Raw genomic sequence first — 17,557 nt, forward strand, 5'->3', positions numbered from 1 at the left:
AATTGTGGCCCTGTGGCACTTTTGAATATGTTATCCACCTTCTTTAATAGGATGTACATGATACTGCTATTATAGATGAGATTTCTGCTTTTGTATCTCTGGCTGATGAGGGATCAAGATTTGCAGGTCCAGAGCAGCAAGTCCCTAATGAGAGGAAAGGGCAGAAATGCCATCAGTTCCTAACTGGTAGCTGGATGAAAATTTGAAAGCATGTCTAACTCAAGCTGTTAAAGAGAAAGTGATGATTGAATGCTTTGAAATAATGGTGCACCCTGTATTCAGAATCATGCTTTTTAAATGAAAAAACAGTTTTTTAGATGGGAAGGATATTTCAGCAATATAGAACAACTGGATTTTTGAAAGCGAAATAATTTATAAGCACAAATACTCATGATTTCAAATGAATGTATTTCAACATTTACAATTCAGATCTGAACTAACTCTAAGAAGTTCCACAATTAACAAATACAGGTCCAGCTCTATTCATCTGAGGGACTTCAGTGGTCAATATTTTAATTACAGCTTGTTTGAAGATTTAAATATATGTATATAAGTCCATGTTTAGAGCGTTCACTGTGAAGTAGTCGCTGTGACTAGGGAGAAGTTTCTGACAAGGCCTCGGGAGATTATTTTTGTTCATTCTCTTGATTGCCACACTACAGTGGCAGTTGTATGTGTGATTGGGCATTCGGGAGGAGATACTGTGTCAATTAGTGAAGCATTGCTCATTATTATTAACTGAAATGTGCCTTGTTGCCCCCTTCTACACAGCACAGAGCACTGCATAGGGTTTGGTACCATCCTTGAGGTAGAGGGTAATTACTATTAAAAGATAGATTTTTTATTTTTAGGGTTTTTTTCCCCTTTACTCCAAATACCACCATGAACTTTACCCATAAAGGTTGCAGTCAGGCACTTCTGAGTGGTGACAGTGTGGTTTGTGTGATGGGGAATGGATAATTAGGATCATCTTTCAGGTTTTGGATGCTTTTCTTAGCCAAATGACTTTGATTTGAAGAGTTCACCATATTTATTGTGTTGACGCCACACTCCTGTCCATGGTAGTAATATAATAAATGAATCTGTTTAATTATTTTATGATACTATGGTTGATTTTATTAAGGTGAACTTGAGACTAATTAAAACAAATACCAAGTCTTTTGGTGCAAAGGTAATTTACGGTGTTTGTGGGCAGGAATGAGGAGTTCCAAGAGCCTGAGGGAGGAACTAAGAAAAATAAATTAGTCATGAAGTCAGAAAACAAAGTCTGTGACCTTTCTAAAGCCAACGGTACAGTTGAAGGCGAGATAGAGACCCGTAACACGAAGCTACCTAGTGCCTTGCCAACACATCTGCTCTGGGGAATGTTTTTCATTTTGGGCAGAAGCAGCTAACTTGGACTTGGTAACATCTACTGACTCTCACACCAGGGAAGGTAAATCAGGATGCAGACTCATATTTACATGCAAAATGCCAGATTCTTATCTCCATTTTGCAATGTGCATTGCCAAGCTCTTCTAAAACTGCCTGTTGCCTGTGGTTTTGAGCAGAATGATAGATGTTTTCCAAATCTGAGATCACGGTTTGACCTTTAAGTTTCATGTGTGTTGTGCACTTTCATTATTCCTTTTTCCTTGTGACGCTCAACTAAGATTTCAGAAAAAAAGGGTTCCTCTCTGAGGAAATGCCTTGTAAGGACTAGAAGGGGAGACTGGGAGCCCTGGATTTTGCCTGATGACTTTCTGTGTGACTGTAGTTTATTCACCAGGGGAACTGATGTAATGTTATTCCTGTGGGATTAAGATGAAGCTTTGGGAATGCTAGAAATGTTAGTGTGGGATCTTCAAAAGCATAAAAGAGGTGCTGAAAATCGAAGAGTATAGTAGCGTTTGAAGTGGGAACACAGAGAAATAAAGTGAGAGGAGAATGTTTTTGGGAGGGTCAGATTACAAAAGTTTGTGCTCAGTATCCACCATGACATTTCTGGTTCCTATTCTGTAATTCAAACCAGCCGTTTCTTACAGAAATAGAGAATCACTGGATGCCCACCAGGCACCGAGGCTTTGCTGCAGATAATTATGATCTGATGAATGAGCTGCGTTTCGAGCTGGGCTCAAACAATGTCTTGCCAGGAGCTCTGCCATCCCATGGGGAAGGTGCTGATGATCTCCAGCTCCTCCGCTGTCGCTCTGGCAGAGATCCACACATGGTCCCTGCTCCACCCGAGAGCATGGAGCCATCGGGACTTTCTGCAGCAGTAGTTACATAAGGATGTTGGGCGATCAAAGAGCAGTCTAATTGGGTTGGACAGATCAGCAATTTGCAGTGGCTGAAAATCCAGATGCATAAAAACTGCATCTTGTATCACGTCCTCTCCAAATGGTTAGATATGCCCTCTGATGGCCGCTGCAGCTGGCTCAGATCCATTTTAGGCTGATGGTAGCCAGCGGTTGAAGCTGTTTGGTGTCCACCGGGTGTGTGCTCAGGGAGCCCGAGGAAGCGATGCTCGCCCAGGCGTGCGGGGCGATGCGGGAGCCTCGGAGGGTGTGCCGCGGGGGGGACTCGGCCCCGATGATTTATGGTTCAGCGGGATGGAGCCCTGTTATGATGAAGTCGGCTGTTGTTTGCATAGCAGATACTGACAAACTCTGCAAGGCTGGGAACTCCTTCAAACTGCATGAATGAGTTTGCTGATGACTTGCCAAAATATGCAGATTATTCTTTCTCCTATTGCACGTTGGTTTAATTAGAAATTCAAGGAACCACCTGACCTTCCCTATAAATCCTGCCAGCTCTATCAGCAGGTAACCCGCTCTGCACCGAGGTTAGCAAAACTGCAGGTTGTTTATTATTATTTGTGTTACAGCAGTTTTCAAAATTGTCTTTTAGGATGGGCCCCTGATTTGCTCAGTAATAAAAACTTTGCAGTGTTGCTTTTGCAAAGCATGATGCGTCTCACAGAGGCTTAACTTATCTTTATTGGGGGTTTTTGATGTATTCTACATGCTTACAGTGCTGACTTGACACATGCTCAGAGCAGAAGAGTTATAAAATAAGCAGAGAGGGACAGAAGAAAAAAATAAGTAGTCTTTGTTTTTCTTATGTAGCACCAATCTGTGCCAACCTGATTTCTAAACAGAAACTTTAAATAGAAATGCATGTTTTGCTTTGATTGAAATATCCCAGAAAAATAAATCAAAGTTATCCCAAAATAGTTTGTGAACTACAACAGCTTGATGAAAGGCCCTTTACAGTATTCCACCGTGCTTTGAATTCCCTGAGATGTACCCGGCCTTCTCCAGCACCCTCTATAAATGCTGAATCACTGCAGGATATCTAACTAGACTTGATGCACTCGCTGCCTTCAGTTCAGGAGCTGTGAGTTTGGAATGGTCTCTGTGTACTTTCTATTCCTATGCAGCAACATCCTGTTAGGCTTAACTGAACTAAGAACAACAGATCGACTCCAGTTTTTCTTGTGTTGATATGAACCAGGATGCGCTATCAAAGTACACACAGATGCAGTATTGTTAATGTACTATGTAATAATTTTCACATCCATGTGTATTTATTACACAGACATCTGAACATACACACCCATTGTCTGGTTATCTCTGCTTTGAAACAAATGTTTCAGCAGTTGTGGTGGATGAGAGCCTGGAGCTTTCTGATTCCACAGGTTGGTTGGTCATTTTGAGCCCTGTACAATGAACTGCGGTAGCTTAACTCTGCTCTCCTTTCGAAATAACAGGGGAACTTGGAGAATCCGAGCTAGGGGTCGAGGAGGCCTGTACGGTGTGTGAACTTTTCATGATGTTTGAGAGCACAATGTTCAGTCGCTTGGATCTTGTATCTTTCATTTTTTCCTGAAACAAATAGGTGAAATTTAGGCCATGGTGAAGGAAAAAAAGTAAAAACATCTGCTTCAGCATATTATCTGTGTGCAGTGAGACAGTACTGGTAAAGACATGGTTTAGCTTAGAGAAAGGCGCAGAGGGTTCAATTCAGCTGCTGTGTGAAGAGAGGTTGGACTCATCCTCATTAATGAAACCAAGACGCGGAGCTTTGAATTGACCCACTGTGTTGCAGAAAATCCAGTATCCCAAGAGAACCAAGCAGCTTTTTACAGTGCTTGTGCTTTCCTATTCATTCACAGTTTGTTTGTTAGATGTGATTTGCATGAACAGTCAAACAGTGTTTCAATTCTGTCCCATCAATGTTTTCAAGCCAAGTTTCATTTTGGCACGCAACAGCGATACGGTTGTTCTGTTACTCAACTATTGTTAAAAGAGGCTTAGGTTAAATTCTGGAAGTTAATGAGAGAGTGATGTGCAGCAATTTGGATTATGCTTTGTGAACTAATTAAATACTTATTTACATGCTATGTTTACTGTTCTCTGTACACAGGAGTTATTGTTCAATACTCATTTCATGTGTAGGTAATTTGCAGTTTATTTCAGCCCCATATCCTTGATGGGTGTGTTCTTAGATTCAGAAATACTGATAAAATGAATTAAAATTCACTTTAAAATGTCAATGGGGATTGCTTAGCAAAACCTACACTGATGTATCTAGTTTTAATGATTTTCACAGCGATAAAAGATGCACCATTAAAACTAGGGCTGTTTGAAGAAAGAGGACATCACTTACCATGTTTCTAATGAAAGGTTTTCTGAAAGTTACTTATAAGCTTGTAGTAATGAATCTATTTTGTAGAAATAAATGAAATTTAGGTCTAGCCAGCAAAGCAGTCCGGTTTGGTGCAACCTTTACCAAAGGCAAGAGGTGGTAGGAAAGACATTTGCCTTGCAGGGAACCTCAGCTGCCTTTCTAATTTGTAAAGCCTAAACCCTTGCCATTCGGCTGAGTCTCCTGTAGTCTTCATCAAAGAATACCCAAATCAACCTCTTTAACAATTAATATTTGTCTTGCTTGCTTCTAGCAGTGTTTCCTACGTAATCTTGATACATCCACATTTTACTCTCCACTCTAAATATTAGAGGTCTCTTTTCAGTGTTCCCAGGGTGATTTCCCTGGGCGCATGTTCACTTCTGTAGCTCCAGTATTAAAAAAAGGAAAAAAAAAGAAGACAGTTTTTAATTCGCTGGCATTTTGTAGCTTTTGTTCTGCTCATGACGTTTAACATTGATTAGTTCTGACAGACAATAAAGCCAGCCCATGTGGCTGACCATGCTGTTTCAGGGAGGTGTATCCTCTTGTCGGTGTGCTGTGATGGGTCCCAGATGAAGAGTTACAGGGTGCAGCTGAAGTGATCTGGCAAATGGCTCTCAGGAGAGAGGTCCTGTCCCTCTGCTGACTTGTCTCCTTCCCTACATGTGGTCTTGCCCAGCAAAGCTATTTGGGATTTTCCAGGGATCGCGGCACACCCAGCTGGGATGGGACAGGGGAGCTGGGAACCTTCCTCTGGGCTGCAGTGGCTGTTGGAGCAGCTCAGCTGCATCGAGTAGGTGAACTGTGATACCTATGAGTCTGTTTAGGCTGGCACTTAGAAACCTGTTAATATGAGGTCTCTGTTGAAGCGCTGATTTGAAGTTATTTCCTGAGTTAATGGCCATTTGGGAGGTACAGCAGAGTTTAGAAAAGAAAACATTCCCTCTTGTATTGCTGGAATTTTCCCTGTTTTATATGTGATCACAAAGTGATCTCTGGCTTCATGACAGTGCAGAAAAGGTACTGCTGTACCACTGCTTTCCTAGTTACTCGTTGCCAGTGCCGTGCCTGAAGTGCTGAACTCTTTTGCAGGTTAATGAAATTTATCATGATGAGTCCCTGGGTGCTCACATTAACGTTGTCTTGGTGAGGATAATCCTGCTGAGCTACGGCAAGGTAAGTAAAGCTTAATTTAAATGGAGGATATTGATATCTCTGAACTTTATTCTTTTATGAACAATGTAGTTACTGGTGACATGTATTGATTTTGTATTTTAAGTCATATGTTGCCCATTCTAGTTTATGAATATAAAGAACTTTTATGTTTATATCTATTTATCATTTGAACTTCTCATTTAAAATAATTTCAGTTTCTTCTGGGTTTTCCCTGTATCATTTGAAGTTGATGCTTAGCTTCAGCAGTCTACCTTTTCAGATTTGTTTGGAATAATCCATGAAACATAGTGAACATTTTGGTTCCTGAAAAAAAATACGAGGTGTTGTGGTAGAACCATATGTGAGTAACAATAAACACAAGATCAGTTCTGCAAGATGCTGAGGGCTACAGCCTCATTCCATGAACTCATTTAAACTTGTGCTTAACATCAGGGGACTACACATGTGCGTAGAGTTAAGTGTGAGTTCTGTGGGAGAGAGGCCAGAAGGCAAGAGCACTGCAGATCCAATCTGTAATTAAGAATATTGTGTATTCTCTTGCTCTTTCTATGGAAGGCGTTACTCCACAGACAAAACTCAGGGAAGAGGAATGAAATGCTAAATGATTTTCAGAAGTGTTGACCTGCTCAGTGCCAGTGTCCTGTTCTTGCCAAATAAACACCAAATCCCATGAAAACAGCAATATGGTGTTTCAAGTATGTTGATAAATGCTTTGGTTAAGGACATAACAATTTTAGTGCTCCCTAGTACAGCAGCATGGCCAGATGCTCAAAGCAGAGTGTTAAAATCTAATGTCCCTCTGTGTGACGGGAGCTGCTGGCATTTGCATGTTCATGGAATAAACCTGGTCTGGAACACTCCGTGTAGGTTCCTGCAGGCTGCTGAAGAGCCAATGCAGACGGGGTCGGGGTGAAGCTCCGCTGACTTTCATCAGTTTGCTCTGCTTGACACCACCTTAGAAATTTCCTCCCCTGTGCAAATGAAGGAGCTCTGAGTTTTAGTCTGGACTCTGCTGGAGACCAGTTACCTGGATTTGGTATAAATTGTTCTGTCTGAGCTTCCCCACCAGAAAACTAAACACACCAATCCATCTCTGCTCTTCCTGCAGTGATGTAGATAATGATGTACTTAAGTGTTTTGAATAAGCTTAATCAGATGCGTGTCCTAAAATGAAAGGTAAAAGAGGTCATATTTGCCATTTTGTGATCAGAAGTTCATGGTGTATGAAGTTCCATTAAATTATGAAATAAATGAAATATCCTTGTGATTGTTGTAATGGCAGAAATTTGAGGTATTGCAGATTGACTAATAATTCTGAACAAAATCTGATATTGCAGTAGTGGTAGAAGTCAGCAGAATTAGCACATGGGCCAGTCACTTCTTTGCTGTTCTGATTTCACAAGTATTTCGTAATCGTTATGCATGTCCGTATTTGGCTCTGTAGATCTTTACCAGCAGTATCCTGATCTCTAATAACTTCTGCCCCTTTTCTGACGGCAGACAATAGCTATGGTAGACCTCATTTCACCTGCACAATCTTTATTTTCTTGTGAAGAGTAAAGCCTTGTCCATTGATAATTTGAAAGTTATCGATTTCATATTAATCTTCAGAGAGGAGAATGGGATGGAGCATGGAAACCTTCACTTGGGAGGTCATTGGCCACATCACAAAATAGCTGCTGCAGGGAGCACGATGTATCTGCTCGTGCATGGTCTGCTGCTGGATTCTAGATCCGTAATCTGCAGTGGACGATGTTTTAGTTCCTGAGTTATCTGCTGCCTTCAGCAGGACATGCAATGGAATCATTCAAGTATCACAAGCTTGTCCTAAATAATCATGAAGATAATTTTTCTTGCATTTCTGTATCTGATTCTTATTTACATGAAAGGCAAATTATGTCTTTTGGAAAAAAAGTAAAATGAATGTAAAAGGTAGCATTTTGGAGCTCCTCCACCTGGTGGTGTGGTGGCCTGCATGCCCTGGTCATATAAGAATGAATTATTTATGTTCATATTTTAAAAGCTCCTGATCAGACGTTTAGTAGCAGGGAGGTGAGGAGGTTTCCCTTCAGAGGGTTGGGGTTATTTAGCGGTGGAAAAGCAGAGAGAAAAGGTGTATCATTCTTACTTTGTGAACCTGTTCTGAGGAATTAGAACAAAGCTTTCAGTATTTTACCATCCCACTAAAACACACCAGCACGAATATTTTTAGGAACATACATTTGAAGTACATAGTAAAAGGAAGGGTGCGTGTTCAAGTTAAGGCAGGGCATGAATGGAACAGCCTGGTTGGCTTCACAGCGTGAAAATATTATCCCAGTCTTGTTTGAGTAACCATTTCTTTTCAAAACATGTAGCTGAGATCTTCCGATTAGTTTGCTTCATTGTAGGCAATTTATATATATTATCAAGGGTGCCATTTAAATAATCATAATAATTACATTATGGTTCTGTAACTGATGAAGTATGTACCATCAATGTCAGGTTTATGACAGTACTCTGAGCTACTGCCAATTCTCCACCCCGAACAGCCTTTTACTGTATTGTGTTTGTTTTCTTTTTTTTTTTTTAAAGAGGATTATATTATTTTATGCAATATGTCATCTGTTGATTAAAAAAATATGGACAATACTTGAGTTGCATAGCAACCAGTGTTGCAGTGGTTGTTGCTTGAAGGTGCTCCATTCCTTGAAATGAACTTATTTTTTAATGTTTTCAAACACAGTCAACTGTACATTCGGAACTTTCAATAATTTCAGTAATTGCATTAATTGCCCTGATAAGATGAAAAAAATGTAAGATGTTCCTTTGTGATCACATGTTGAAATTACTTCGTGGCTACATTTAGAAGATCTGACATGGTTTTCCCGAATGAAGGCTTTGTGCAATTACCTCTGAACTCAGGGGGTATGGCAGGTCGGGACCTGCCAAGGAGCTCGGGCGCCACTGGGTGCTGCGTTGGAGCAGGGGACAACACGGGGCTGTGCAGAGCCTGAGGGAGCTGTGCTGGAGCTCCCAGCCCTTTCCTGACTCCCCACTTTCGTCTTACTGCTTCAAACAAATGAACAACGCTGCCTGACGTACCAGAGGGGCTGATGTGAAAGCTTTAACTGTGTCTGTCTGCTGCCCACTCATGTATGACCTCCAGCAATAGCATAGAAAAATGTGTTCTGCAAAGGTTGCTCCATATCCGCGGTGGCTTTGGAAGTTACCATGCATTTCTCTGCGTTTTCTTTGCGTTGACCCCCAAAGTCACAGGCTTTTTTTGATGTGATCAAGTACTGCAAATAAGTAAGCAGGGTATGTACGGTGCAGTTTTTTTCAAATGGGAAAAAGATGAGCTACCTTGCTTCTGCTATTTTGATTTTAGTAGTAGGAAGATAGGCTCCAAATTTTGGAAATGGCTGATACACTTGAGTATATTTCAGTGTTTGGGCAAATTATTCCATTTAGTCCTATTCCAATTGTAACAGCTCTGTAATCCAGCTAGCTCTAGAATACTCAGGGGCATAAGCAAAGCAACCACTATCACCAAGAGCAGAGGAGGTGGCAAGAGATGAGCTGAAAATGGCTTTGAAAACCCTGACTGGTTATTACAAAATTTGTTTGGAAACATTTAAATCCTGAGCACTGCATAAAATCCTCTCATCACCTCTTTGAGGTGGATGAATAAAGATTATTATTCCCATTTTACAGCTAAAACCCAAAGATGTTAAGTGTTATTTTCCAAGGCCACACGGAAGGCCACTGGCAGGCTGGGGAGAAGACCTCATAAATTCCTGGCTCCAACCCCACGCTCTGTCCATGGACAATGGTGACTTTGTGTGCAGATGAGCTGCCCTTGCACAGCAGCAGAGAAAAGCACACGTTAGCTGAGATAGGTGTAATTAAGACACTCATTAATGAAAAAAAAGTCAAAGATTTTTACAGGAACTGCAGGGGTTTCAATAAATGCAGCCACCTGAAATTTAGGAGGATTTTTTCATGGGAAATGTGAACGTGGCAGTGCAGGACACCCCTGAACTCTCCCTTGAAGCAACGTGCACAGCTCAAGTCACTCATATTCAGACTGGAGCAGGGTGGGACAGCTGAGGGATGCTGTGTCTGCTCTGTACGTATCTGGGATGGCAACCAGTAGGGAGAGCAAGCCCATGTTAGCTGCAAACCAGTGGTGACCCCAGAACAACTGGCTGTACTCTGGCCATTGTTAACTTGGTCACATTGAAAGAAGAATCTGACCACCAAGGCAGAGAACCTTTCAGAAAGATATGGAGAGGGAAGAAAACCCTTTAAGGGTATAAGGCTTTAAGGTGGCAGTTCAGGACGAAGGCCGTATGAGGTGGATGCCTGTGGTCTCACAGGGTGGGACTGTTCAGCTGAGAAGGGTTTTTCAATTGTGTATGTCTGAGATATTAGCAGAGCTCCTGCTGCCTTCATTTGGTACAAGATTTCACCTTTAATCTTTTCATAAAATAGTGCTCTCTTGATCTCTGCCATCTGACCTTTTCATGTCTAAGCTTGGTGCAAGCAGGGAAGATGTTCTCAATTCAGCCAGGATGCAAAGCGGTGGTTCGGTCAGAGCCAGGTTCTTCTCTCTGTTTCCCAGAGGGTGGCACAGGTGACACAGCTGAGATGGAAGGACAAGCCAGGTTTATTCTTCAGATCTGGTGTTCATCCTTACCATTTTGCTGTTGACCATGGTTGGAGGGAAAGGGATGAGCACTCCCCTTATCCCTCTTTGTCCTGGGAAGATGCGAAGGCTCTGTCTGAGAGCAGTTGTACCTGGCAATGCAAAGAGGTTGTGAGCTGTACATTAGAGTCACAGAAGAGCTGTGCTTGGAAGGGGCCTCTGGGCATCACCTAGTCCAACCCCCTGCTCAAAGCAAGGTCACCTAGAGCAGGTCGCTCAGAACCTGGACCAGTTGGGTTTTCAACATCTCCAAACACACAGACTCCACAACCTCTCTGGACAACCTTTCCCAATATTTGGCCACTCTTACAGTAGAACAACAGTAACACTCTTATGTGGTTGTTTGCTTGTCTTTCTTTCATTTAAATGGAATTTCTTATATTTTAGTTGGTGCCCATTGCCTCTAGTCCTTTCTCTGGACATCACTAAGAAGGCTCTTGCTCAGTCATGTTTACTCCCCTCTCCATAGGTATTTAAATACATCAGTGGGATGCCCCTGAGTCTCCTCCAGCCTCTCCTTGCATTAAGTCTCTAATGTGAGTTGAGTATCTAAGTTTTTCACTGACATTGGTAGATGCAGATGACCTGAAAGGATCACAGGAATCAAGCCTTGATCTTGCAGTATGCTTTACAAATGTGTCTGAAGATGGAGTTCTTGACTGCAGCCTTTGGCCATCTCCAGTAACCAGTTCTGCACAGGCTGAGTTGCAAGGCCAGAACCTACATATGACATAGCATTTTGGCTGCTGTTCATATTTTTGCACTGTTTCCATATGTTTAGGGTGGAGATAAAGATGAGAAGAGATATTGTCCCTCTTGTTTTTTATCTGAGTAAATTGTTGAATTCCCTCATTTGTATATTAGACGCATAGCATGTAATTTCCCAGTGTTTTGTTGGGACCTTGAAGAGTGCAGAACTGACTGATAGCATAAACAACTCTTTGTATTCCTGATCTGCTTGCATTTATACAGAATTAGAGACTGAAACATGTTTACAAACTGCTACCATAAGAAAGCTTTACAAATTCTTTGAATACAAAATGACAGTTTGCTGAATGAGCTATTTTTGTTATTTCAGTTACCATGGACACTAATAATTGTATTTATTTTTTGCTTCTCTTGTTCAGGATGAGAGAAGAATATGCACAACCTAATCCAATATACAATGAACAACAGAAGTGTCAAGTAGAGGCAATGTAAACTGTGTTGTTTTGCAGAGACTTTAAACATCCAAGAAGGGGAAGTCATATGTTAAATTGTTGCCCGAATGTGTGCACTTCTATGGTTCAACTTTTGCTACCATAGTTTGAAGCCTATCAAGTTAAGCATATTTCTGGAGCAGCAAAGCCTTCTCTGTTGGTTCTCTTGGAGCACCACCTAATGGATGAGTTAGGAAAGGTCCCTTTCCAGCAAGCTTCTCAGCAGCCTAAATTTCCCATGTTCTTATCATCAAGTACCTGCTCATCAACACCATTGCAAAGTTGTACCCAGTTATGCCCAATAGCAGATAAATAAAACAGTTGGTTAAGGAAAGCTGCCATTCTAGTGTGATACCAGTGTCTCTTTCGTATGTACCAGCAACATGAACATTCTTGAAAAGTTTGGGTAGAATGTAGACTAAATTTACAGTTTTCTTCTAAGATAACTTTGTATTTGAAATAGTTATAGAAAAAAATGTCAACGTATTTCTTACTTTCCAAACAAGCTCCAGAAGTATTTGAAGGACCGTCCAGTCAGCTTCATAAATGACTTTTCCTTCAGTGTATTCATAACAGAGAATCGAACGTCACACTGATGATTTCCCAAAAGACATGTAGCAAAGAAGGCTTGAAGGCCTCCGGATCTATGTAGTGATGACTTTCAATTGTTTATTGCTGCTCTGGTTTGCCTCAGTTGAATTCTATTATTTGGGTTTTTTTGCTGCTTCTATCGGAGGAAGGAAGTAGAGAAGAAATGAAGGCAGAATCAAAAAAAGAGGGAAAACTGAATGTATTAGTAGATGTTGAGTTCCCCAGAGCAAGGATCTGGGCTGGTTGTCTAGGGCAGATTGTCCTTGTAACCCTCTGTGGTGTTCCCTCACATGGGGGATGTTCTCCCAGCTGAGACCTGTCCACTTCTTGGCCAACATCTCCATCTGTTTCCATCAGCAGTTCTCTGAAATGCCCACAGATTTTTTTGCTTTTCTTGCTGTGAGAAGGAAAGTTTCTCTTTCCATTGGCAGCTTTCCCGCTGATCAGCTGAGTAATGCTCTCCACAGGCCTGCTGTCCTGTTTGGAAAGAGGTCCTTCCCAGCCAGGTCTGAGCTGCCGGCCAGCTGCAGGACCTGCATGTTCCTGGCAGCCTGGGCCCTTTGCTGGCCAACAGTAACACCTACACCTCTTCTCCACATGCAGCCTGCTAGCCCCCAAACTTGCTTTGTTTGCACTCTGAAAGACATCTACTTATAATCTTTATTACTGTGCACAGTTCATCTCTTTTCCTTTTCTGCTTTCACTTTGTCCATTTCATAAGGGGCTGGGCTTTTCTGAGTTAGATGAGAGCTCCCCATTGACTTCCAACAGAAAATATTATCAAGTGTTATCTGATATGTCTACGAGAGTAAAGTTTTGGACAACATCCTTCCAAAACATATTACATCTGCCCTGACTAGTAACAAGCTGTGCCTGGTCCCATGATTTCCTAAGCTCCTTTCTTGCAGGACAGCAGCATTTATCTTTAAAGGCAAAGCAGCCGAAAAAGTGAGTAAAAAATCAATATAAAGACGTATCTGGGTCAGGAAATGCTTGATCCAAAGACCACCGGAGCTTTGGAGATTATTTGGAGGCAAATACGATGTTATACTTGTGCTTCTCTAGTTCCCTTCTCTGGGCAGCCCATTGCCTACTATTGGGAGAGGACTGTGGCTGCCATGGCTCTTTGGTCTGAACCAGTGTGGTTGTACAGCAAAGTGAGGTTGACTTGGACCACAGTCTGACAGTTCTCTGGCCATGCAGCATTCACTGTTAGTACTGTTGGAGCCTTTCTGATTTGGAAGTCCTTGACAAATTGCAGAAAGTAGGAATTCAGGTGAAAATTTGCTAGGAATCAAGAGTATTAGTCTCTTCTGGCTGCTACGTTACAGTGAAGAAAGATGAGGGATTAGTGGCCGGATGACTGGAGAGATCAGTGGACTGTGAGTACTCAGCAGGTAGACTGAGTTCTTCCTCTTACTCTTTGGAAGTCCTCCTCACTGACACAGGACCTTGACTTGCTATTTATACCTGGAGCACATGGACATTTAAAGTAATTGACTGTCTGCTGGATGCCTCATTTACTGACTTAAAGAGCAGTAGGGCTCAATTTTACATGTGCCACATTTCCGATGTTAAAATTGTCATTCTTGAAGAAGCTGGGCCGTCAGCTGAAACGTGTTTTACAGACTTGTGTGTTCTCGTTTTCTCTGCTTATGTTAAAGGGATTTTTCTTTATTTTCCACATTGTATTGGATGCAAAACCCCCACAATGCTCCACATCTACCAGTTGGACTCCCTTTTCATTTTCATGAAGACAAACTGTAAAATCACTGTTTCGATAAATAAGCATTGAGATGCTCTTGAACTGAACCAATGGTTTTGCTCTGAGAGTGGACCTAAGTATACAGTGAAACCAGTTGTTGGCTCATGCCAGATGCCAACGCAGAGCCCAAACCGTGGGAGCTGCTGGGTGCACTGGGACAGCCTGGGCTGGTCTCTGGCAGACTCAGTGTTCATCAGAAAAGTGCTGCAAGCTGCTCTGTTAGTTCATTCAGAGACTAAGCTTTTGCTGGAGTCCACAGGCTGGGTTTCAGTTTAGCAGGCAGGGAAGAGGTGACATATGACAGAGGAAAGCTACAAAACAGTTTCTTTGGAAATTATTGACTTTTAAAATTCTGTCCTTGTTTTCTGATCATGCAGAGATTTCTCTGCAAATATTCAGATACCATTAAAAAAACACAAATTGGTAATGTGTATTTTTCGTTTGTTTTCTTATTGATGCATCTTGTAAGTTGTGATTAATTTCATTCAATAGAAGGTAGAGAAGGAGATGATTATGAGACAAAGAACCACTAGCAAACAACACACATAACTTGAGATTTCTCAACTACATTTTACAGCATTCTTTACTTTTGGAATCTTGCAGTAAGATTTCTCACTGAGCTTCCAGAAGGGGTTGATTTCTTTTGTGAAGCTTTGGGGAAATGAGATCAAAGTAGAGATGATATGGGAGGTTTCTTGTTTGTTTGCTTGCTTGTTTTTGTTTTACCATTGGTGGATGTTATTAAAGACCTCAACAATGGTCAAACCTTGTTTAACTGAACAGGATTTTTGCTTGAAGTACCAGGAGTTTACCCTGTAATCATCACTCAAAGTTTGTTTAAGTCTGTTCTTCTAAGTATATGAAGATGCAGTAAAGGCACCACAACTGTCCCACCATTTAAATACAGTTATTAGTTCAATTTTCCAAGGGAATTATAGCTGGAAGCAGTATGATCCAGCGTGGGATTATGTTACAACTTTTATTACCACAGTGGTATCAGAATCCAAACTGTGCCTCTATTTGGTTTATTAATTTGTTTTTCTGAACATTTGCAGAATTGTAATATCCCAGTTTTGCCAAAATCAGACCTCAGTTTGGCAGACTTCTATTTTATCAATTCCAGTTGTTCTTCCACAACCCTTTGAGGATTTTCTTTTTCATGTAGTCAATACTCTGTGTACTCCATCATGCACTCAATTACAGGACACGTCAAATACATCTGTATTTAAAGATGAACTATATTACTTCTCCCTTATTTTTGGCCCAGGCTAGGTTTTGCTCTACATTAAGTGTTTTGGAATGACAAATGCTTACAGTACAGTATAGCATCTAAATTGTAGTGGTTTGTGTTATGATTACAGTGTTGTCATGGTAATATAATTTTTGCAGATGAAAAGCCAGGGTTCACATATGTAGTTCTTACAAATCCTGGAAGGCCTGGGATGGGTCAGTTAGTCATACTCTTCATAGCATCCCACATACGAGAAGCTTTCCTAAGTCTTTGCAATGCACAGAATTAAGCAGAATTTGGAGGGAACTCTTTAGATAGTGCTATTTTGAAAAAAGGCATATGTAGTGGTTGAATTTTAAAATACCTTTCTCTTTCTTGTTCAAGAGGATTATCTTTTGCAGCGCACCTAACACATCTTAGCTCATTTGATTTGGCTAAGCTGTGTTGGCGCACCACCCATGTAATGCGTGGTTTAGAGGGAGAACGGTGTGCTACAGTGGGAAGTTACTTGTGCCACCTTCTGAACGATCTTCAGATATGGAACAGGATAAAGACAGCCAGTGGGAAAGTCCATTTCTGAAAGTACACAGCTGAAAAAGTACCCTTGATTTTTACACTTACAACATCCAGTAGTGTTCAAGGGTCTGACGAAACAGCCCTAACAGCTCGGTTGTATGGCAAAAGTGGTGGATGAACTGGGTGCTGGGATCTGCCATTGCTGCCATTTCCTTCCCTTGGCCATGAGCCATTTCCCGTCCCCACGCCGTGTTAGTCTCTGTTGGCCAACAGCTGCGACAGTTGCAACAGGGGCATGGGCTCCATTGGAAAATCTGTATCCAAACTGGAAGTGATGCTGTAAACTGGGTCAGGGTGGCATAGAAATAATAACACAGAGTGCACGATACAATATCTGTTTTGTCATTAAAATATGGTTGGCTTTCTGGGCTGCAAGTGCATAGTGATGGGTCATGTTGAGGTTCTCATCTACCAACACCTCCAAGTCCTTCTCAGAGCTGCTCTCAATCCATTCTCCACCCAGCGTGTAATTGTGCTTGGGATTTCCCCAACCTATCTTAGACCTCATTAATACACCATGGAGACTGCATTTAATCTAACCATGAACATTAACTATTTTCTTACTTTCTTGATCCAGTAAAATTTGTTTCTGAAGTGTAATAGTCTCTTTATTAACAACAGACTTTCAATGGACATGGGATGTTTGTTCAAGTGCCTGAACAAGCTGGGGAAAAAAAATTGCGGTGCTTTTAGTAAATAACTATTGGTATCTTTCTTTCCTGTGCATATGCAGTCCATGAGTCTGATAGAGATTGGGAATCCTTCGCAAAGTCTGGAAAACGTGTGTCGCTGGGCCTACTTGCAACAGAAACCAGACACTGGGCATGCAGAATATCACGACCATGCTATCTTTCTCACCAGGCAGGATTTTGGTCCATCTGGCATGCAAGGTAAGATGTTCATCAGGTTTTGTTCTATAAATGTCAAAACTTCTGAGCAGCATTTGTTTATTGTTTAACAAGGCTAGTTATGCGAAGTTTAATAGTGTATCTTTTGCTCAGTTTTGGTGCGCATTTTCTCCAAGAGCTCTCCATGGGGCCATTTTCAGTTGTAACAGTTTCACTTATTATTTTATCCTTTCTTACTGGTGGGATTGTTTACCGGATCATTTATTTGCTCTTGCTGAAACCAAGCAAATGAAAGCCCTATGTAAACGGTCCTGAAAATGCCCAAAGATTAAAGAATAGATTTTGTGTTTAAAGTCTCCAGAGCTGTTGCCATGTTCCAGCAGGATTGCCGAGAAATGTTGTTACAAAGAGATCTGAAACAGCAGGGTCAGGCTCAGGTGCGGTCCACGTTTTCCCTTTTTCGGGGCTCCACCTTCTGTGAGATCAGGTTTGTTCACTGGAGGGAATAAATCTCAGAACTTTCCTGTCCTGTTGGCCAGATCAGCTCTCTGCACGGGGCTGGGGCTTTGCTTATGCATCCCCTGAGGGCCAGAACTGCACCGAGCTCCTCCTGAGCTGTGACACATCAGCGTGTGGTGTCCTTTTCCCCTGTTGCCTCAATGCACATGAGGAAGGCAATTGCAGGATGGTCCTGGAGGTGACAACAGTTTTTTTGGTGAGCCAGCAATATAGCTTTAATTTGCTCAACAGGCTGGTTTCATCTGTTTTGTAGATGAGGGAACACGTTATTAAGGGTTTGGAGGCAGAGGT

The 17,557-nt window shown here is 41.6% G+C and overlaps 1 protein-coding gene across 3 annotated transcripts in view; it reads left to right on the forward strand.

Moving 5' to 3' along the window:
- ADAMTS2 (ADAM metallopeptidase with thrombospondin type 1 motif 2) overlaps positions 1-17,557 on the forward strand; it is a 248,252-nt gene that overhangs the window by 192,898 nt on the left and 37,797 nt on the right. For all 3 annotated transcript variants that reach the window (XM_065848778.2, XM_071814721.1, XM_065848777.2), the window contains 2 exons: positions 5,764-5,847; positions 16,633-16,789. In XM_065848778.2, the coding sequence (XP_065704850.1) occupies positions 5,764-5,847; positions 16,633-16,789 (241 nt within the window). The remainder of the gene's footprint in view (positions 1-5,763; positions 5,848-16,632; positions 16,790-17,557) is intronic.

The sequence above is a fragment of the Patagioenas fasciata genome, chromosome 14 (assembly GCF_037038585.1).
Source record: "Patagioenas fasciata isolate bPatFas1 chromosome 14, bPatFas1.hap1, whole genome shotgun sequence".
In the NCBI taxonomy this organism is placed as follows: Eukaryota; Metazoa; Chordata; class Aves; order Columbiformes; family Columbidae; genus Patagioenas; species Patagioenas fasciata.